At 51.7% G+C, this 19,885-nt stretch overlaps 9 protein-coding genes across 9 annotated transcripts; 4 read left to right on the top strand and 5 right to left on the bottom strand.

Annotated features, from left to right (window-relative positions):
- Nucleotides 1–651: 651 nt before the first annotated feature.
- M436DRAFT_77707 (putative 40S ribosomal protein S15) lies at nucleotides 652–1,358 on the bottom strand (the record flags this gene model as incomplete). The annotated part of the gene is made up of 4 exons (XM_013576955.1): nucleotides 652–721; nucleotides 777–1,131; nucleotides 1,258–1,276; nucleotides 1,341–1,358. 4 exons carry the CDS (start codon nucleotides 1,356–1,358, stop codon nucleotides 652–654), a joined length of 462 nt encoding a protein of 153 aa, XP_013432409.1.
- A 533-nt stretch (nucleotides 1,359–1,891) lies between these two features.
- M436DRAFT_77706 (ribosomal protein 60S) lies at nucleotides 1,892–2,288 on the bottom strand (the record flags this gene model as incomplete). The annotated part of the gene is made up of 2 exons (XM_013576954.1): nucleotides 1,892–2,065; nucleotides 2,130–2,288. 2 exons carry the CDS (start codon nucleotides 2,286–2,288, stop codon nucleotides 1,892–1,894), a joined length of 333 nt encoding a protein of 110 aa, XP_013432408.1.
- A 563-nt stretch (nucleotides 2,289–2,851) lies between these two features.
- On the top strand, nucleotides 2,852–3,928 carry M436DRAFT_35241 (uncharacterized protein; the record flags this gene model as incomplete). The annotated part of the gene is made up of 1 exon (XM_013576183.1): nucleotides 2,852–3,928. A coding segment is annotated over one exon (1,077 nt), but the record flags the coding sequence as incomplete, so codon positions are not given.
- A 1,132-nt stretch (nucleotides 3,929–5,060) lies between these two features.
- On the top strand, nucleotides 5,061–6,461 carry M436DRAFT_35210 (cystathionine gamma-lyase; the record flags this gene model as incomplete). Its single annotated transcript, XM_013576174.1, has 2 exons — nucleotides 5,061–5,156; nucleotides 5,346–6,461. The coding sequence occupies 2 exons, from the start codon at nucleotides 5,061–5,063 to the stop codon at nucleotides 6,459–6,461; spliced, it is 1,212 nt and encodes a 403-aa protein (XP_013431628.1).
- Nucleotides 6,462–7,259: 798 nt separating this feature from the next.
- M436DRAFT_36067 (uncharacterized protein) lies at nucleotides 7,260–7,745 on the top strand (the record flags this gene model as incomplete). Its single annotated transcript, XM_013576323.1, has 1 exon — nucleotides 7,260–7,745. One exon carries the CDS (start codon nucleotides 7,260–7,262, stop codon nucleotides 7,743–7,745), a length of 486 nt encoding a protein of 161 aa, XP_013431777.1.
- Nucleotides 7,746–8,342: 597 nt separating this feature from the next.
- On the bottom strand, nucleotides 8,343–9,653 carry M436DRAFT_33831 (uncharacterized protein; the record flags this gene model as incomplete). The annotated part of the gene is made up of 4 exons (XM_013576089.1): nucleotides 8,343–8,759; nucleotides 8,815–9,024; nucleotides 9,143–9,371; nucleotides 9,418–9,653. Coding segments are annotated over 4 exons (1,092 nt in total), but the record flags the coding sequence as incomplete, so codon positions are not given.
- Nucleotides 9,654–11,834: 2,181 nt separating this feature from the next.
- On the bottom strand, nucleotides 11,835–12,911 carry M436DRAFT_77701 (uncharacterized protein; the record flags this gene model as incomplete). The annotated part of the gene is made up of 1 exon (XM_013576953.1): nucleotides 11,835–12,911. The coding sequence occupies one exon, from the start codon at nucleotides 12,909–12,911 to the stop codon at nucleotides 11,835–11,837; it is 1,077 nt and encodes a 358-aa protein (XP_013432407.1).
- A 642-nt stretch (nucleotides 12,912–13,553) lies between these two features.
- Nucleotides 13,554–14,031, bottom strand: M436DRAFT_37090 (uncharacterized protein; the record flags this gene model as incomplete). The annotated part of the gene is made up of 2 exons (XM_013576523.1): nucleotides 13,554–13,821; nucleotides 13,871–14,031. Coding segments are annotated over 2 exons (429 nt in total), but the record flags the coding sequence as incomplete, so codon positions are not given.
- A 1,338-nt stretch (nucleotides 14,032–15,369) lies between these two features.
- On the top strand, nucleotides 15,370–19,427 carry M436DRAFT_77699 (uncharacterized protein; the record flags this gene model as incomplete). The annotated part of the gene is made up of 4 exons (XM_013576952.1): nucleotides 15,370–15,660; nucleotides 15,714–15,783; nucleotides 15,838–18,978; nucleotides 19,030–19,427. 4 exons carry the CDS (start codon nucleotides 15,370–15,372, stop codon nucleotides 19,425–19,427), a joined length of 3,900 nt encoding a protein of 1,299 aa, XP_013432406.1.
- Between the last annotated feature and the right edge of the window lie 458 nt (nucleotides 19,428–19,885).

Genomic DNA, 19,885 nt, shown 5'->3' with positions numbered 1-19,885 from the left:
GCGGACGAGATTCTGTTACCCCTTCCAAACTACCAAAGTGGATAGAACGCACGCCTATCACGATACCAGTCGAGTTGGGATCTTGGCTTCGACCCCAGCGGCCTTGGGGTCGACTAGGCACCCCAGATCCCGGGTCGTAGGTGTCGTAAAACAGCGACATCGCTTCCGAAAGCTGCCGATTGTGGACGGTGTGAAGAGTGTTGATAAGGACATATGGAAGGGTTGAGTGGACAAGGAAGGTCAAGGCGTGGTATGGCTGAAGAGCAGAGGTCCAAGACGACCCGCACGACCAATAGCAACTTAGCCGGCCGAGAGATAGGCTTGCATCGCGGGGCCGTGGTGGAGAAAAAGCACAATGTTGGCTGATGATAAGGTGCGATAAAGATTTGAGGCGGATGTGACATTTCCCGAGAGACAGATGCTACCGTGACAGTCCATCGCACTTGCTTCAGTTGTCATTCTAGCTGAAAGATTTGCACGACATGGCCACAACTGCACACATGATGGAGATTGAAAAAAAAAGACGTGAGTTTCATGAGGCGATTCATTGCGGCCTACGGATATATTGAAGCACTGTATGCCAGTGCCAGACAACAATGAATCCATTCCCAAACTTTTGTTGACCGTAGCATCTTCGTGTACATGTCCCGCTTACTTGAGGGGAATGAAACGGGAAGAGTGGGTAGCACCAATACCGGGGCGACCGTGCTTGACGGGCTTGCTGGAGGGCTGTTAGGAGGCTGGTCGTGGTTGACGGCTTAGACGGAGCAACTTACTATGAGATGGAGAATTCACCAAGGTAGTGACCGACCATCTCGGCCTTGACTTCGACCTGGTTGAACTCCTTACCGGAGTAGACACCGACGACGGAACCGATCATCTCGGGGACGATGATCATGTCACGGAGGTGGGTCTTGACGAGGTCGGGCTTCTCGTTGGGCTTGGCCTCCTGCTTTGCCTTGCGGAGCTTCTTGATCAGACCCATGGGCTTGCGCTTGAGACCACGGTTGAAGCGTCTGCGGGCACGGGCGTGGACGACATCGCGGAGCTGCTCGGAGGAGAGGTCGAGGAGCTGGTCAAGGTCGATACCACGGTAGGTGAACTTCTTGAAGGATCTCTTGGCCTTGAGGGCTGTTGCGACGACTCAGTCAGTCCATGTTTCCATCTTCCTGCACCCCTTTCGTGGCCTGTCCACAGGGTTTTGTTCCATTGCGCGGTGTCGCGAAGGGGTGCGGTGCGTTTAGAGTCATCTCATACCGGCAGCCTCCTCGGCGTTCTGTGGAAAAGCAAGTCAGCATTTGTTCGAGAGAGCGGTCTTCTGTAGAGGCGGGCAGACGTACGTATTCAGAGTCGGCCATTGTGTCGTGTGTCGGTGGTCGAAGTTGTCGGACGCAAGCTGATTTCGAAAGGGCGCTGGCAAATTCGAACAAAATCGAGCGAGTGCACTTCGCGTGGGGGTCTGTGCTCCGGTCATGTGACCCTTGTGCTGCGCCGGCGCTGCGTGACAATTTATTCGCATGAGTACCTTGATAACAGCCATTTGTAGATGAAAGCTGCCCAGTCATGCTTTAAAGAAGGGCGTTGGTATTTCACTTGTAGATCGCATGTCTGATTACTATGACTGACGCAGAATTGGTTCAATAATTGCTCTCAGGGTTCAAAACATCATATCACGCGCTCATATTTCACATGCGAACATAAAATCGGAGATGATGTTCATGGAGGAAATGTAATGTTCTCCATTCGGGGCCCTGGCAACAAATAAAGCATTCAGAGTATGGCCGTGCCTTTTGCGGCTGTAGCGTAGAGACCTTTTCCCATGCGCCCGACTGTTCCCACAAACAGATGCACCCTTCCGCGCCAGTTGTTTTCAACAAAGGTTGCGAGACGCTTAGTCGAAGAGACCGAAGCCCATGTCGTCGTCGGACTCCTCCTTCTCCTCGGCCTTCTCCTCGGCGGGAGCGGCCTCGGCGGCAGCACCGGCGGCGGGAGCACCACCAGCAGCGGCGGCACCAGCACCACCGGAGGGAACGGAGGCGAGCTTGGCGGAACCCTCGGAGATCAGCTGGAGATGGTGTTAGTATTGCGCTTGCGGTGAAGAATTTGCCGATCGGCGGGTGTATGCGTACCTCCTGGATGTTCTTGCCAGAGAGCTCAGAGATGAGCTTCTCAAGACGGTCACCCTCGGCGTCAACACCGACGGAGGAGAGGACGGACTTGATGTCCTCGGCAGAGGGCTGCTCGTTGCCGGCGAGGTTGAGGAGGAGGTAGGCTGCGAGGTACTTCATTTTGAGATTTCTGGATGCGCGCAAATCTTCAGTTAGCGGGTGTTCGGCGGGTTGCGATGCGGAAAACGATGGCTGTTGTAGTCGTCGATATTCAGGCAGAAGAGAGAGCAATACTCACGGTGAGGTAACAGAGAATCAATCACTTTTAACCGCGGTGCCGGAGACTGAGACTTTACTGTTCGTTCGTGAGAGTCGAGGATGGCTCAGAGGAGTACGGCGTGCGAAAAAGGAAGCCGCGATGTGGACATGCCAAGCCGTCTTAGCGCAGCTCGCGCACAGACCACTCCAGTGTACGCACGCGGCCTGGCTGGAGTTGACTGGCATATAAGAGTCGGCGACGGTCACACTTCCACTTCACTATCATCTTCCTGTCGCCTCTCGTCCGCCCGCACCACCATCATTCTACGACTCTCCGCCGCTGGCTGTGATCCTCACAGCATGCCTGGATCTGGTCTGACGACAATCTGCTATCGATAAAGACTTCTGTAGCCATGAGCGTGAGTCTCCCGTTTGCACGCCCGGTCGCATGTCGCCCTGCTCAACCTGGCTGACGCGACCATCAGCTCCTCAACTCCATCCTCTCGTCCATCAACGGCGATCAGCCCGCTCCTCGCCGTTCACAACCACTCCCATCTTCTGCTAGATCAAATCCGCCATCGCGCAACTCGACTCCCCAGCAAGCGCCACCCAAAAGGAAAGCCGACGATACCACTAGCGACTTCAAGCCAAAGATTGCGAGAACCGATACCAACACTTCAAGATTTGAACAAAATGCCTCTCTAGCCCCGCCTCCGTCACGCAGCACTACCTCTTCCCCAGCCCAGAGACCTGCCGTCCCGCCACCCAAGGCTGCCATTCCATATCGCGGTAGTGGTCCCTCCGCCAAAGTACAGCCAGCTGTGAAACCTATCTCAACTCAATCTGCACCTCTGCGACCACCTCAAGCTTCGACTACACCGGTAGTGGCCTCTGCTCCTGCCAAAGGCGGTTATCTGGCTGTCTTGGAACGCGCAAAGCAAAATGCCGAAGCAACCAAACTAGCTGGCCAGATCAAACATAAACCTGTCGAGAAGCTCACCAAAAAGGACCGTCAACGTCTTGTCGAAGAAGCTCGTGCTGCGCAAAAGGGCAAACCTCTGCCAAATAAGGATGCAAAGATTGGTCTCAAAGCTAGGGGAAAGAGTGCCGAACCTTTGCTCGACTCAAAGGCTGGTGTACCGATCAAGGACAGGAAGAAGCCTGTCGAGGTAGCATACAAAGGCACAATGCGTCCAAACGCCCCTGCCGCTCCTGTCTACCGTGGTACTATGGGAGGTCCCGGCGGTGCTGCTGCACGCAAACCACTCCCCAAGGCTCCTGCATCCAGCCGGTCTGGCTACGGCGCTGGTCGTCGCTACGCTTCATATTCTGATGAGGAAGAAGAAGATGAAGATGATGAGCCAGAAGACGACTACGAATCAGGCTCCGATATGGAGGCTGGCGTCGACGAGATGTACGAGGAAGAAGAGACATCCGCACGCATTGCGAAACGTGAGGATGCCATAGCTTTGGCCGAGGAGAACGAACTCAAGCGTCAGAAACTCGAACGTAAACGCAAGCTCGAAGCACTCGCTTCCAAGCAGAAAGGGCGCACTTACTAAACAGTCGACACACTCTCGATCTATACATATCTTGCTTGATATTATTCCTCTTTCACAAACTGGTTTGGAGTACACTGGACCCATTGGAGGCGTTTCTATAATTTTTTTGCTTTTGTTCTTTGCGGTCTGGAAGCGAATGGGAATGCATTGGGCCGGACTCTTAGCATATTGCTACGAATTGCATGATATTTCACCAGGGTGTCTGCGGGCACCCATCCCACACATTTCATTCTTCGTTCCTCGTGCCCTGCTTGACTCTGAGAAGCTTGTCACTTCAACAGATCGCTAATGAATAGGGTATCTTCCAAATGCCAACCCGTATCGATCAAATATCAGCTCGTGCTTTGAAGTTGTAAGATCTGCTTACCACAATCTAATCCATCGTGCCAGCTAGAATGATATCGTCTACTCAACGGCTTGCGACTCTGCCACCCCTCCAGGCGTATACATATACACGGGCTGAACATGCGAAATGCAAATAGTCACACTCCGCAACTATGGCCTAGATACTTGACTTGTTACTGTGTGTCCTTATTCATCTGGGTGGATATGGTTTCATCAAGGAAAGCCAGATGTCATCATGTTCATCAAGGCATATTTGCATAAATCGCCATCCATGACCAGTACTAGACACGCTCTCCTCCCGCGACTCATAAAGGCCGTATATAGAAAAGTTTGATTTCTTTGATGTCAAGTTTTGGTATTGGGCTGTCAGAGTTATTCAATACGCCGAAGTCTACTCCGAAGGCGCCGAGCAAAACAGGGCGTCTGCTGAACGGCGCCCTGTCAAAGATCGATTGCTCATCTAACCAATCCCAAATTTTTTCTGTGTAGTCAGAAAGTTTATTGTAGCCTGCAGGAACAATTTCGCCATTCTTGGTACCTGCCTAAAGAAAAAAAGTTATCGTGCTACATCCCTTCGTTACAAATCCATCTTTCCAGAATCCCCTTTCCCGGACAAAGGAAGCGAAACTACCTATTTCTTACGCAGGCGAAGGATTGCGTGATTCGACAACATAACAACGCCCTAGAGTCCAAGGAGAGAATAAGACTTTGTTGAATCTTTCACTTTTCGCCTCCTTCATCTACTTCGACACTCTCGATTCTCTACGAGATCTTTCATACAATCAATATGCAGCCCTCGGAACATGGACAACACGGCTTCGGCACGCTCGCCGTACACGCCGGATCGCCGCATGACCCTACTACTGGTGCTGTGATCGAATCTGTAAGTGATATCTCATAAGTACAAGTCTATCTACATGCACATAGACGATCATCGTCTCTTGAGTTTCGAATAATTCAAGACCGAGTTCATAATGGATATGGAGAGCGATGAGGTCATGTGCGTTAGGAGGACGCCAGGCTGTACAAAGACAGTAGAAATTGGAATATGCCTAACTAACATAATTATCAGATCTCTCTCTCGACAACATATGCTCAAACTGCCGTTGGTCAGCCCGTCGGCGCATACGAGTACACTCGCAGCTCAAACCCCAACCGTGACAACTTCGAGAACTGCATCGCAGCCTTGGAGAAGGCAAAGTACGCTCTGGCATTCAGCTCTGGTTCTGCCACCACAGCCATCATCCTCCAGTCTCTGGCTGCTGGCTCTCACGTTGTCAGTGTATCTGACGTGTACGGCGGAACTCACCGTTACTTCACAAAGGTAGCCAAGGCTCACGGTGTTCATGTCACGTTTACCCCTAGCATCGAGTTGGATGTCGAGGCTTTGATCAAGCCCGAGACCAAGCTCGTTTGGATCGAGACACCTTCAAACCCTACTCTTTCTCTGGTCGACATTTCAGCCGTGGCCGAGATTGCTCACAAGCACGGCATTCTCGTGGTTGTCGACAACACATTCATGAGCCCTTACATCCAGAACCCCCTCGAGCACGGCGCAGATATTGTCGTTCACAGTGTGACCAAGTACATCAACGGCCACAGTGATGTTCTCATGGGTGTCGCAGCCTTCAACAGCGATGACCTCAAGGAGCGTCTCGGATTCCTCCAGAACGCCATCGGTGCCGTTCCTGGCGCCTTTGACTGTTGGCTCGCTCACCGTGGTGTCAAGACCCTGCATCTCCGTGCTCGTGAGGCCAGCCGCAACGGCAAGATGGTCGCAGAAGCATTGGCTGCATCTCCTCTTGTCCGCGCTGTCAACTACCCCGGTCTCGACTCGCATCCCCAGCGCAAGATCGCTCTCAAGCAGCACAGAGATGGTCTTGGTGGTGGCATGCTTTCTTTCCGCATCCAAGGCGGCAAGTCTGCTGCTGAGCGTTTCTGCGCAGCAACCAAGATCTTCACTCTGGCCGAGAGTCTGGGTGGTGTTGAGAGTTTGGTCGAGCTGCCTGCTAGCATGACGCATATGGGCATTCCCAAGGAGCAGAGAGAGGCCGCTGGTGTGTTTGACGATTTGGTCAGAATCAGCTGTGGTGTTGAGGAGGGTGAGGATTTGGTCAAAGATGTCATGGCAGCCCTGAAGAAGGTGTCGGGAGAGACCAACGGTGTCAATGGTAATGGCCACGCTTAGATATAGAGTATCATAGCATCTTTGATTGTACAATTGGGCAGCGAATGTTGAACATATACCCTGTAAATACGAGCAAGACATGGCTGGTTGCTGCAAGAACGACATGTCTTGACTTCCAAACAATCTTGTATGCCTTTGGCAGGAGAGCAAGGTAGTGGGTGCTTACTCGAGACTGGTCGACAAGTCTGAAGCGTGAACGGAGGCAAGAACTCGAAAGCCCAGACGTGCAGATGAGTGGAAGGAAGCAGCGTTTCGGCAGATGGATCCCGCACGCGAGTCCTCGTGTTCGACCTCACTCCTCGGTACCTTCCACGGTACTTGATTCCATTGCTTTTACACTCACGTCTGCTCACATATCGCTCTTGCTCCAATTTCATTCACTGCTATGATGCATGTTGCAAATGCAGGACCTACGAGCGATCGTGTCGCGTGAGCTCTTGACCCTGCAAGGCTCCTACGACCGTTCAGTCGCTGCCTACTTCGCAAGTATGAAACCAACAAACCATCAGGACAGCTGCGTATGTTGAGGCTCAGCATGTCAGAGAACGATGATCACCCGCCGCTCAGGACGGAGACGGCAGTTTCAAGGGTCGGTCGGCAGCGCTTGTCGGCTTGTCGCGTCCGACCTCGCGAACGCCGTCGTCACAATGCCAATCCTTGTTTCGCCGTGGGTCCAGTAATTCAGAATCGATCATCATGTCAAGGCAGGTCACCCAGTAGCTCCTATCTCCTTTTCCTTTCTTGCACCGGTTCAATACCACGTCTACCTAACCTCTCTCCCCTTCAATCACCACAGTCATGGCCAGCCGTCAATTCGTCGACCCAGTTCAACTCCTCCGAATCACTCCTCTCATCGCCGCGACTTTGACCCTCGACCACGCCTTTGACAGCAACCTTTTCCTCTCGGCGCTCAACCAGCCTGAAACACGCTCCAAGAGCAATGCCGCACTCTCCACCTACTTCCCTGTCGTGTCACACGCTGGCTTCTACCGCCGCTTGACTTCAGTCTCTTTGACCTTTGTTGCTTCCGTTGCCAATCTCTACACTCGTGGCAGTCCGGCACGAGCCTGGTACCGTGCTGGAGCTGTATTCGCGGTCGCACATTTCATCTTCTTGCCCTTCATGCTCACGTCCAAGGAAGCCATTCGTACCAACCACCCTGCAAGAGACGCGAATATTGCTTTGGATGAGTGGCTGTGGTTCAACAGACTGAGAGGGATGACTGTTGATCTGGCTGCCTTTGTTACTCTGGGTGTCGCTGTTGTCAAGAGTTTGGGCCATTGAACGTGGTTCTGCGTCAATGCAGACTGGAGGCTGCACATCGCGGTCACTAATAAACAACGTCACGTTTGAGACAGGCATGATAGCTCCGTGCCCACTCGAGCATGCCGGTTCGACTGTGTCTCTACATCGGCCATCTCCACAGCTCTGCTCCGTGTCGACAAGTCAACCGTTGCAGACCGAGGAGGCTTGCTCGATGGCTTGATGTATGCGGACTAAGATGCTAGCGGAGGTCCGATTTCAGACGCATGGAGGAAGGGCAACAGGAAATTGTCGAAGCTTGAGACGCCATGTCTGTGACTAAAAAAGGCATGGACTATGTCCTGAATAAAATGCTATGTAAAATAGTTGGGGTATCATAGTGACGATACACTATCGTCAAAGAAATCAAAAGCAGTCCTGTCCTCCCGCAGCAACAAAAGAAACCACTATATACACTCCGACCCGCCAGCGACGGCGAGCCTGATAGTCCGAGGTGATTCGAGTCTAGTAGCGACCCCAAACCTTAGTGTTGAGACCCATGTTGTTTGTGGGTTTACGCAAAGGTGCCTCATCGCTATCCGAAGTATGCCTCCTCGAGTCAAAGTGCTCGCCTTGACCATCAGTCTTCTGAGATCGCTCAGAAGGTGCACTCTCAACTTCGACTGTGATCTCATTGTGTCTGTGCACAACAAAGCCATTGGCGATGTCCTCTGACTCTTGATCACGGTCGTGATCGTGTCTCTGCTCTTCCTCTTCCATGATGCCAAAGTGGCTGTGCATGGCTTCTGGCGTTTCTGGTCTGACGTGGCCGAGCTCCACGTCTTGAGGTGAGGCGGGAGTTTTTATCACAGAGGCTCTTTTGCTCTGGCTGGTTGTTGTGTTGAAGGTGTAGCCCTTGGCGTTCATGGTGCCGGTTGAGCTCTCTGGGTTGTTGAAGCGAATGGGGCCGTTGTCCTGGCCTCGAGCAACAATGGCGATGAGTTCGGCCATGGAGAGCTCGATTTTGAGTTTGACAATGTATGCTAGAGGGTGGAACTGTGAATAGGTTAGCAGGTATACGTCAAGGTGGAGATTCAAGAGAAATACTGACCATGAGATATACCAGAGGATTCTTCAACGACAGCATGCCAATGATCAAGCAATCCATTGCTAAACTGAGAATGATCATGTAATTATTAAACGTCACAAGCGGCGAGTACTTGACAAGTCCAGGCTTGATAAGTTGCTTTTTCACGATTTTGATGAAGAACCAGTTCAGCCCTGCGTCGACGATGAGAATGATGACCTTTTCGATGCGGTCCTAAGGTAAAGGTACAGTTAGCATGTTTCTTAGGTAAAGGTAGTAAATGCACAGACGAAAGTCAAAAAACCATCTGATGGTTTTTGACCTGTACTATCTGTACCCTTGCCTTACGTACCCAAACGACGTTGAGTTTCTCGTATGTCTCATTCACTCCCAGTTTGGCCGGGATCCAGATGCAGAAAACACTGGCGTTTAGACACAAGACACCGATTGTGACACCGATCTTGAGATGTCTTGCACGCTTGCGGTTTACCATCAAGATTGATACGCGGTTGATGATGATCTGGAAAAGACAATGTACTTGGATCACCCAGAAGGACAGGATGGCGAACAAGGAGTAAACACTGTTCCTGTCAGTCTTGGAACCCGACCAGACCTATGGTAACTTACTTCAGAGGCAATGGGCCCTGCAAGACAAGCCAGCATACAATGCTGAGCCCTAAACTTGATGCGATTTCTGCCCAAACCATCCAGATATATGGATGGTTAAGATGTCCGTTTCGCCGCTTCCACATGTGTCTGGTTTGCTTCATGGCAGTCCATGTCGTCAAGAAGCCAAAGCCAAGTGTGAATCCCCAGGTGATTGATATGATTGACAAGTCCGTTTCGCTAGATACCTGAGCTCTTTTTTCGATGAGATCCCTAACAACCAGGAGAGACGACATGACAGGCAATGTGCAAGCCCTAAAAGTGTAAGGAACGTATATGGTCAGTCGGCAATGAATGAACGACCCAAGCGGCCGGGACTTTCTACGGTTTTGAAATATCCCGGCACTCTCATCCTGGGGGCGACAAGTAAGGTGAGGAAGGACGATCGCTGTGTAGGACGTGCTCGGAGAGTTCGAGCATTGACTCGCATTCCCTACAACACGACTCATTGTGTTGTTGGCTCATACACCTGTGATTTACAAGACCGATTTCAGGTATTGCAACATCATGCTCGCATACGAGAACTCTGATGCATGGTCGTCCCAGGCTTCAGGTTATCGGTTTCCGAATATGCCGGTACTTATATGCAGTCTCCAATTACATCTTACAGGAGTCCGGGAATATCGTCAGGGCCTAAGAGCACGACATCGAAGTTCGAGTAATGACCATGTTGTAAATCTGTAGATTGCTGGATGATGTGCGCCGCATTGCGTGGATATGCAAGGGTATGCTCCAGCACCAGGCCCTTTTTCTGACACTGATGCCAATGACTCGACGGTGCTGCTCACATCTCAGCGTATCAAGTGACTCTTGTTGAAACACTGTGCGGGTGGCTCAACGGGCTGATGCAGGTTCGGAGGCTGTGAACAGAGAGAAGGGAAGATCTCTCCAGGTGATCGTCCGGCCCTAAGCAGATCTGACACGTGCGTCGGAGATCTGTGCTTCTTGCAGCCTCAGCCCTGACCATCTTGTTCCCCATCTTGTTTTTGCGGACCTCCAGCGTCAATCAGCAAGTCTACTGTGTTTCGAACCACTATCCCAGCTCCCTCTTGCCACCTGACTCATCGTCAGCGTCTTTCGTCTTCTCGAGGAGGTTGGCGTCTGAAGGATTCTGAAATCTTTTCGAAGCTACAGTATCGCTACGACTCGCTTTTCGCTGATAAACTTTCAACAAGAAAAAAATACATAGTGACGCCGAGTAAGGACCAGGTCCACCGCCGCGGACATAGAATAAGATAGGGTATGGGCACGGTGAACAGATCTCAATTCCCCCGTTCGGCCCTCTAAAAGTCGTGATTCGCAAGCCTTCTCCCCACAGTCTGCCTAGGTAAGTCATGAATAGAGCATTTACCTGGATTGGCAAGCATCACAAGATTGGTGATCTTGAATCGATAACGCCAAAGAGCACGATGGTGTCCCCACTGCAACCAACACTGGTTACGCTTGACAGTAGATGATCGAGAACTCGAAGCACTAGGATGCTCTTGTTCTACTCGTCGCCATCTACGAGCCTGCATCAAATGACCATCAGTGTTCGTCTACAATGTTCTTTGCCAGCCCCGCATTATTTCTCCCAGCTCGGACCGACTGATTGTGCTTCGGGAACTAGCAATTATCACTACCTCTAAATCTCGTGGCGCCAGTCTGGCTGGTGGGTACGACAACTCAATTGCTCGCTGTCTTGTCTACCTGCTTCCAAAAAAAAAAACACCGGCGCTCGACGGCAAGTCAAGGCCATTGACGGTAACCGCATCTTGAGACGAGAGTCCAAATTACGGTTGACCCTAGCCTTTCCCAGCAAATTCCGCAAGGTTGAGGGTACGAATGCTTTCTCGAGCACGAGAACTTTCTCTGCATGAAAGCAACCAAACATCAGCACCTGAGGGCAGAACCTTTACTGTGGCTCGACTTGACACATTTGGCACAATCATAACTCTTTCCCAAGCTTCGATGCATGCGAACAATAGTTCCATCGACCAGCCACAAGGACCATGGACATAAACTACACCAGCCACCGTTCAGGTCTTTGCAATCTGGATTCGTCCAACTCACCGACCCTGATCGACAAGACTACTTGGATCATTCTAATGGCTCTGCCCAGGACCACTGACTTGACACATGACTCAACGGCTTCACCCAATCTCGGACTTGTCTTCCGACGCAGGTGGTTGGCACATCTGAGAGGAATGTCGCTGAGCATGGCCTTGGCAATCGTGTTCTGTATTCACATGTCACTGGCATCGATTCGTGCGATAGCTTGTCTGTGTGGTTCATCGAGCGGCGTCATCTTACCAGAGACCGAAAGTGTCCCGCAACGAGTTCGGGGCAGCAAGAGATGGTTCCGGCACATTGGTAGTAACAACGATAATGAAATATCCTTAGGATTTCTCCTTCCAGCCTGCAGACTCTTGGTTGACCCCATTCGCAGAGATGGCCTTCGCTGTGGCCACCGCGAACGCGACACCTACTCTCTTCGTCTGAATCTTCGCCTCTGAACCTATCTCGGCCAACTGTTCATCGGACTTGCCATCTGTGTCGCCGTCCCATTCCATTGTGCACACTAGCACACCCTTAATTCTTGGTTCGGGATTGTCGACATCGATGAAGATGCTCTTGTGCAAAGGTCTGCATGAGAGACACGGTCCTTCTCCTCCATGTCTCCTCTCGCCCCTCTGATCGGCAGCCACATAAGCTAGGAATTTCTTCCTAAGCTTGTCTTTCTCTCCAAGGTACATTGATCCAGTCAAAGAATAGATTTCGACATCGGCGTGGCCAAAAGGTGCATCCTCGTGTGCATCATCTAGCATGCCTAGTACAGGCAAAGCATGGCTCCAACCTGTGGAGAAGATAGCGAAGCGCGGTGAGTTGTTCTTCCACGCTCCGGTATCGTCCTTTCGATGCTCCTTGTAATTCTCGTTGATGTTCGGGTCGTTTTGAGGCACACGGACGTCGTGTTCAGCGCACATGTCTCCGAACCATTCATCGCCGAATATGAGGCTGGTGAGACGCGACTCCAGTTCTGTGATAGGCAGATAGATAGATCCTATGTACCATGTGTGGTTGTTTTGGTCGACGTGGATGAGCAGTGCTTCTTGGTCGTTCTTGTTGAATACGAGAATGCCATGAGGATAAATTCTTGACCAGTCATCAGGCTCCGATTGCTCAATCAGCCATCGATCAAGAGAATCGAAGTGGTGCTCAATGCAGTCTTGGACACTTGCAAAGGGTGTCAAGATAGGCTGGAGGAACTCATGGTAGTCTTCCACCTGTCCCTCACCCAATACATCGATTGCATACGATCTCGTGAGAGAATCGCAAATTGGACCAAGTAATGCGGTCGACAGCTCCGACGAAGAGAGAAAGTACACTGGCACTCGAGACCAATCGTCGCAGCGTATGTTGTTGAGCACGCCAATTGCGATCGGAGGTAGATGAACCGGTGGGCCTGAGGTCATGACTGATAGATGTGGTACGTCGTGTCAGCACGAGCAGAACGACTTGATGTAGATGTCCAAAACTGTTGAAGCAGGAGATCTGTATCGCGCGTCATAGTGAAATGTTGGTGCTGTTGCCTGAGTCGCGAAGGAGACGAAGGATTTGGACGTGGTTGATACGCGACGGCGTCGGAGTTCTTTGCGGTATCCACATGTGAGCAGGGTCGTCCCCCAGACATGGCTTCTGGGAGATAAATTTGATTCGACACTGCCCTCAGTACTGTATATCATGATTCTGATCCATCTGTATATCATATTGACACTTCTTATCCTTGGTATCGACGGAAGGGAGCGCTGGCTCAAATGATTGTGCATGCATCCCGTATTTCCAAGAATGCCAATGCAAAGCCAATAATTCAGAGATCAACCACAGCGTTTGACCAGTTCACATTGGACTCAACACGCACAAAGATTGTAGCGATATAGTCTGGAGGTTCATTTCATTTCGTAATACATGCTAGGAGGACCTTTGGTGTCGACTCTTCAGGCATCAAGCCATGTCTTCCATCAAGTCAACGTCACTCCCAGTTGAAGGGTAGGTCCCACAAGACAGACGCCAGCGATGTCCCATGCCCAATTCGTACATTCTATCACCCCTTACCCCTACTTGGTCATTCCCTCATCACTTCCCTCGGAAGAGGTAGTAGTTTCAGCCTCACTGGGAGCGGACTCCATTGACATGGTCTTTTCCAGGGCGTAGTCGCTTGCTGTGGCACCATGAACATTCTCTTTGAACATGGGCTCAGCCTCGACGACTTCGAACTTGGAAGTCATAGCATCAAGGAGCTGAGCGGATGCATTGCTGCGGCGACGAGGCTTGCTGGGGCGGTAGAAGTCGTCCATGTCCTCGAGCTCTTCTCCGTGGCGGCCCCTGAGGACATGAGTAAGGACTCTGATGGGAATAACTTGAGAATACTCACCAGTTGCCTTTGCCGTTGCCAGACTTCTTAACTCTATTGGGATCGTTGTTGGCATTGAAGCCGGATTTGGCAAAGTAACGGGGAAGGTGTTCTTCAGGGAGAGCAGTGCCATTGGCGAGGCCAACGTGGTCACGGTCATTGAGCTTGTGAGAACGGGTCACTACGGGCAGAAGTCGTCAACATCTGAAAGAGGTCGCGTGCAATGCCAAAGACTTCGAGCCAGATAGTGAATGCGGTCCGACAAAGCAGGACTTACTGGTTGTAAACAGGGATGTTTGACGAGTCTGAGGATGTGTGGAGATGGATTGGTTGGTGACTGAAGTGATACAGATGTTTGTTGTGGTACCTGAGATCAGGCAGGTGGAAAGAGGAAGGAGAGAAGCTGAGGTTGGATGCAAGCAAAGCTTAATATAAGGGACCGAAGAGCTGTACAGTTACAATGCTCGCGTGACAGCTCTCCTCGGAGCCGCGAAGCTTCTTGTCGTTAAAAGGGTCAACAACTGCCGACCAAGATCATTTTGAACCACATCGGTGTTACACGACTATCGAGACCTCTGCAAGGTCAATGATATTCTCTTGTCTTGTGGATCCGCTGCCTCCTGAACTGTGAGTGTTTCTAGACGATTCCGCCTGTGAGGCCCGAGAAAGAGCGATACTCACGCCATCACGATACTTGATGGTGAGCAATGCAGATCGGGTGCGGGGATCAAAGGAGCTATGGCCGAATACTTGTGCAAGTCACAGAGATTGTACATGCATTCCTTCAGCTCGTGAAACTGGTGGACAGATATGTTTCAACAACGATAGAGAGCCCAAGTTCGACGTGAGTCTTGTTGCCCCTCATCTCATATCACAACGCAGTGCCGGACAGAGTATCATCTTCGTGTCAGTGTCTCGTGCTGTCTTCCCACATCGTCACCAGACCCATGAACGTTGCGTGGGCCCGTGCGGTTGACCCCAGATCTGCGGGGGAAGCGTGGGAATATTGATAGTTTATGAAACAGCTGTATAACTCTCCGGCATAACATGTTTGTGAGTCGTGTGTCGCTGTCAGTAGGCGTCGCACGCGGATGATCCGAGCAAAGCACTCGTCCTGGGCCATTGCATTTGCATGGTTGGTTATGTTAGTCGACTCAGACATTGAAACATTGAGACATTGGGCAGGAGGGAAAACATGGCACAATATAATGCCACGGATGTCGGTAATGCCATGGTCTGAAGACGCGATTCGCAGAAGCCAATTGGAATGCGAAGAGCTCTCCTCCTGTCCGAAGCACGCGTGGCATGAGCAGAGTCAAGTTGTTGCTCAAGTGCATCAGCTAGACAATAGACAGAGGAGAGCAGATTTGGAAAAGTGAAAGTGGAATCTGCAGAAGGCGCGCTCCAGGCGTTGGTCGCGGCCAAGCTCGCAGCTCTTCCCGAACCATCATCATCAAAACACGTCAAGATTTATTTCATCCATATCCAACCAACCTTCCACTCATTCATAACGGCCGGCCATGTCCATGACGACGACGACAGACGGCGGCGACAGCATGCGCCGCAGCGCTGTGCGCAATCCCAAGCGACGACCTCGAATCACCGAAGGCTCAAACAGCCCGAACGGTCGCCAGCCCAAGAGGAGCAAATTGAACAAACACGTCGATGCACCACAAACCCTCGACACGACCGAGTCTCTTCGCAGTGGTCTTAGTGCGCTCGCTGTCCAGACCTCGGCCTCGTTCTCGCGCACAGGGGACGCCGGAACGCGCCACAAGAGACCGCTAAAGCACGACAACAGCACTCTCTTGGTAATCCGTCCTAACATTGACTCGGTCGGAATCAATTGCTGACCGCAAGACAGGCGCAAACAGACCAATACAGCGTGCGCCATCTTCCCAGCACACCAGACATTCTGCGCAACAGCGCCAGCGGTACACATCATTCGTCCAACCACCCACCCTCCATCTTGTCTGACCACAACTCAGACTATCGTGCCTCCATCCTCTCATCACCGACCCTCGCTCTAGCTGTCACCCGTGAACGCGCATACATCTGGGACTACACTTCGCCGACCCCTGTGGCCCACCCCAAGACATTTGATGTGCCTCGACCAGCTCGTTCTACCGATCCCCTCCCACTTGCCGCCCTTGTCACATCTCCCACGCGAGACGTCGGCCTGTTAGTGATATCTGCTGTCACCGGCAATGTCACATACTGGCAAAACATCAACACAGCCGAGTCATTGACTCTGTTCAATCAACAAAACACAGCTGTCAGTGGAAATATTGGTTCTCTTTCTAGTGGAGAATCTGTCATTCGCCTCGACTCGGCCGATCATGCTGGATTCATAGTCACCCTGAGCTCTGGCCGTATTGCTCAGATGAGCTTAATCGACGACCAAGGAAAACCGAAGATCTCAGCACATTTCTTACGCTCAACCGAGGCAGCCAATAGTGGTGGTCTGTTTGGCAGTCTCAAGAACGTCCTTGGTGTTGGTCCGTGGAAACGTGATATCGTCTCGGTTCGCACTCGCCCGCTCCCTGCTAGACGCGAGATCCAGGCAGTCGCCGCTACCGAGACTGGCCAAGTCTACACCTGGCACCTCGCTTGGTCTGGTCAGCCCACGTTCAGAGGGGCTTTCGATTTCCGTCAGTTTTTGCAAAACGAGTTGGCTATGTCCTTGGGCGAGAATAACATCAGTCTGCTCGACATGGTCATTACTCCTGCTTGTTCGGCTGCAGATGCCAAGCTGCAGATGATTCTGTTTGTTCAGGCTGGCCCTGCCTCATCTCCATCGTACGCCATGGCTCAAGTGACGATGGAGAGCGAAGATGGCGCTCGTCTAGATGGCATCATCCGAATCAACACCGTGTCGCCTGACTCACCCGCCACGTCACGTCCACGACTGCTCTTGCCCAATCCTGGACACACTGCTTTCATTGTCTTCGAACACGAGGTTATAGTCGCTTCTCTCAAGGGTTCCTTCCAAGATGCTATTCGACTACGCGCGGATAAGCACGTCACAATAGAAGGGGCTTGCGAGGAAGATCTAATCGACTCAAAAGGCACCTCTTCGTGTGCTGTATTCATCAAGGGCCATGGCCTCGCTCGTATATCTGCCACACCGACGGACGCAGCCCACCCCTCGACAAAGACGAAAATCGAGCAGGCCATCTTCTACGGAACCATGTCTGACAATGTCCTTGACTTTTCGCGCAGACCACACGATCGCTACGACATAGAAGAGACTGAAGCAGCTGCACTATCCATTAGTGGTGAGATTCTGCGCTCAACTTCGCACTTCATTCCACCTCTTACCTCATCTATGGAGGCACATCTTCAGAATCGCATCAAAGCCATCCGTGCTTTGATCCTCCACCTCCGCAGCGACTATCCTCCTGTATCAAGGCCGACATCATGGAAGCTTCTGCTCGATGCAGAGAAGCTAGCCGCCGCTCAAGCCATCTGGGTAGCCTGTGAGGAGCGCTCGTCCAAGTCCACTCTGCTACCTCTCGTTGTTCAGGCTTATTACAGATTGCAATTCAAGCAGCGGTCTGTCGACGCCAGCGCTGACCCAATGAGATCTTGGTTCGTTGACGAAGTCGCCAACATCGACAAACTGCGTAATCTCGTTCTGTTATTGATCAACAACGTCCACGAGGATGGCAAGTCCAAGAACATAATGCAGCTCATCAGCGAAGCCAACGACATTCTCTTCAGTCTCTACGACGCCGTGTTCAGTTTCCGCACCGACAACGCCGAGGTCTATGGTATGGATCTGACTTTGTTCAGCGACGGCGTATTGGAAGAAGGCTACGAGGAACTCACAGAACCGTGGACTTCGCAGTTCGATGTACTCAAGTCGGTGAACAGATTCATCGACATCTCTCGCGAACATGCGGTCAAATCCTTTGGCGAGGACGCCAGGACTTCGGATGTGGCGACTGTTGACAAAGTCGTCAGCGAGAATGTTCGTATGGTCAATGTGCTTTGCCTCTGCTACAGAGAGCGCATCGCTTACACCAGAGTGCACAATGAAGAGAACAGCCCTAGCTATTCCATCAGCCTCGGAAAGATTTTTGAACAGGCTCGGGCACACCACTTGCGCTCTCTTAACAAGATCGGCGAGTCTGCTGCTGGTATCAGTATCGCTGAGAAGTACGGAGACATGCAAACGCTGGTGCAGCTGGTCATCGAGGAATCTCAGTTCATGTCCAACATCTTGAACGATCCTGGCACTGTTTCTCAAGATAGGACTGAGACGCGAGCCAACATGGACAAATTGCAAAGCAGGGTAGAAGGTTACTTCAAGACGTTCGGTGAGCAGTGGGCAAATGCTTTCTTCGACAACCACCTTTCAAGCCATCGCAGCTACGGGTTATTAAAGGAAGCGGAAGACTTTAGAGAGCCTCTAACACGCTATCTCAGAGCTGAGAAGGTTCGAGGTCGGTTGTCCTGGATCAACGATGTACTCCGTGAGAACGACTTCCAGGAGGCCTCGACGACCTTGACAACCTTGGCGGAAGAGAAAGAGATCAAATTCTGGAACAAGAAAATCGAGCTCTCGCTCGCAAAGCTGACATCAATGGCCGCCACGGAGGGACAGAGCGGCAAAGGAAACCTGGAACGACTCGATGGTGACCTGACGGTGGTCAACACACAAGAAGCCATCAAACAGCACCTGCAATACATTCTGTATGCCGCAGTCGATATCGAGGCAGAGGTCCAAATAGCATGCGATACGTATGCGGCATACCTCCAGCTCAAGACTCCAGCACTGTATGGCCTGCTCGAAGCGTCATTTATGCATATGCTTAGGAATGAAGCTTTGTCAGTGGAGGAGCTGATTGACATTTTGACTCTCATGGACACGAAGGAAAGCGAAGATTCCGAGGTCAACATCGTGGGCAAGCAGTTCCTGATGGCGTTGCAAGTGCTAGAAGCTGGCAAGAGCAGAATGGAGGAAGCTCGATTCGAGACAAACCTCCGTATGATCTGGAAAAGATGCTACCTGCAAGACGACTGGGAATTCATCAACAACACGAAGAAGCGAACGGACAAGCTGATCTCGAGGCACATCAGAGATACATTTGCGTGCCAAACCATGATGCGTGGGCTAGAATTCTGTAAGTCTGAGAGAATCCAAGACAAGTCTCGGGCTGACAGTTTTGAAATAGCATTGTTCCACCCAGGCTCAGGCATCCGCATGATGGCACCCAGCGAGACACTGGGGGCAGGATGCACGGCAGGAGAGCTACAAAGCAGGTTCCCCGGCGAAGAGCTTCGTGACCCGATCATGCATGACAATCTGATCCAAGACAGGCAGTTGCAGGAGCTGATCGGAAAATGTAATGCTGATCGTTGGCATGCTGTGTGCGTAGAAGAAGCCAAGAAGAAGCTGGAGGAGGAAGTAGCGGCGAGTGTACAGGAAGAGGCAGCTGCGCAGCAACTGAAACAGACGTTGGAGGAAGCGGAGAAGGACGGTGCCGAGACGAAGGCGGACACGGACGCACAAATGGAGGGAGGCGAGTCAGAGCAGCAGACTGCAGATGACGGCGATGTAGAAATGGCGTAGTTTCTGTCTAGTCAAATGATAAGGCATGACCCAGCATAAGGTATCAAAGCAGGCAGGAGTTTTGGGAATTGGACGAGTTGATAGGAGCACAAGCGAAATTTGAGACGGGAAGTCTAGAGGGATGGTGCGGCAAACAGATAGATTGGGCGCGTTGCGAGCGTCGTATGCGACTTCGCCGTGACGAGATATGGGAGGCACAAACAGTGAGAGCAGCAGGAGTGATATTTGATCTGGACCTGCGTGCTGTTCGAGCTGTCAAGCAAGGGATGGGCGATGGTGGAGTGGAAGAGTGGGTGGTTCCTTCGTGTGTTAAGGTCTAGGCTTCCGGCGCTTGCATGTCTAGGTCGCGGCTAGTGCAAAGTTACAGGGCGCGGGCGACTCAGCCGAAGTCTTGCCAGGAGTGGCAGGACTCAAGGCCCGACAACAACACCCTTGACCTACCTTGGAGGCCTATTGAT

This window comes from Aureobasidium namibiae (genome assembly GCF_000721765.1).
Source record: "Aureobasidium namibiae CBS 147.97 unplaced genomic scaffold scaffold_1, whole genome shotgun sequence".
In the NCBI taxonomy this organism is placed as follows: Eukaryota; Fungi; Ascomycota; class Dothideomycetes; order Dothideales; family Saccotheciaceae; genus Aureobasidium; species Aureobasidium namibiae.
This window is presented reverse-complemented; position numbering and strand designations above follow the sequence as displayed.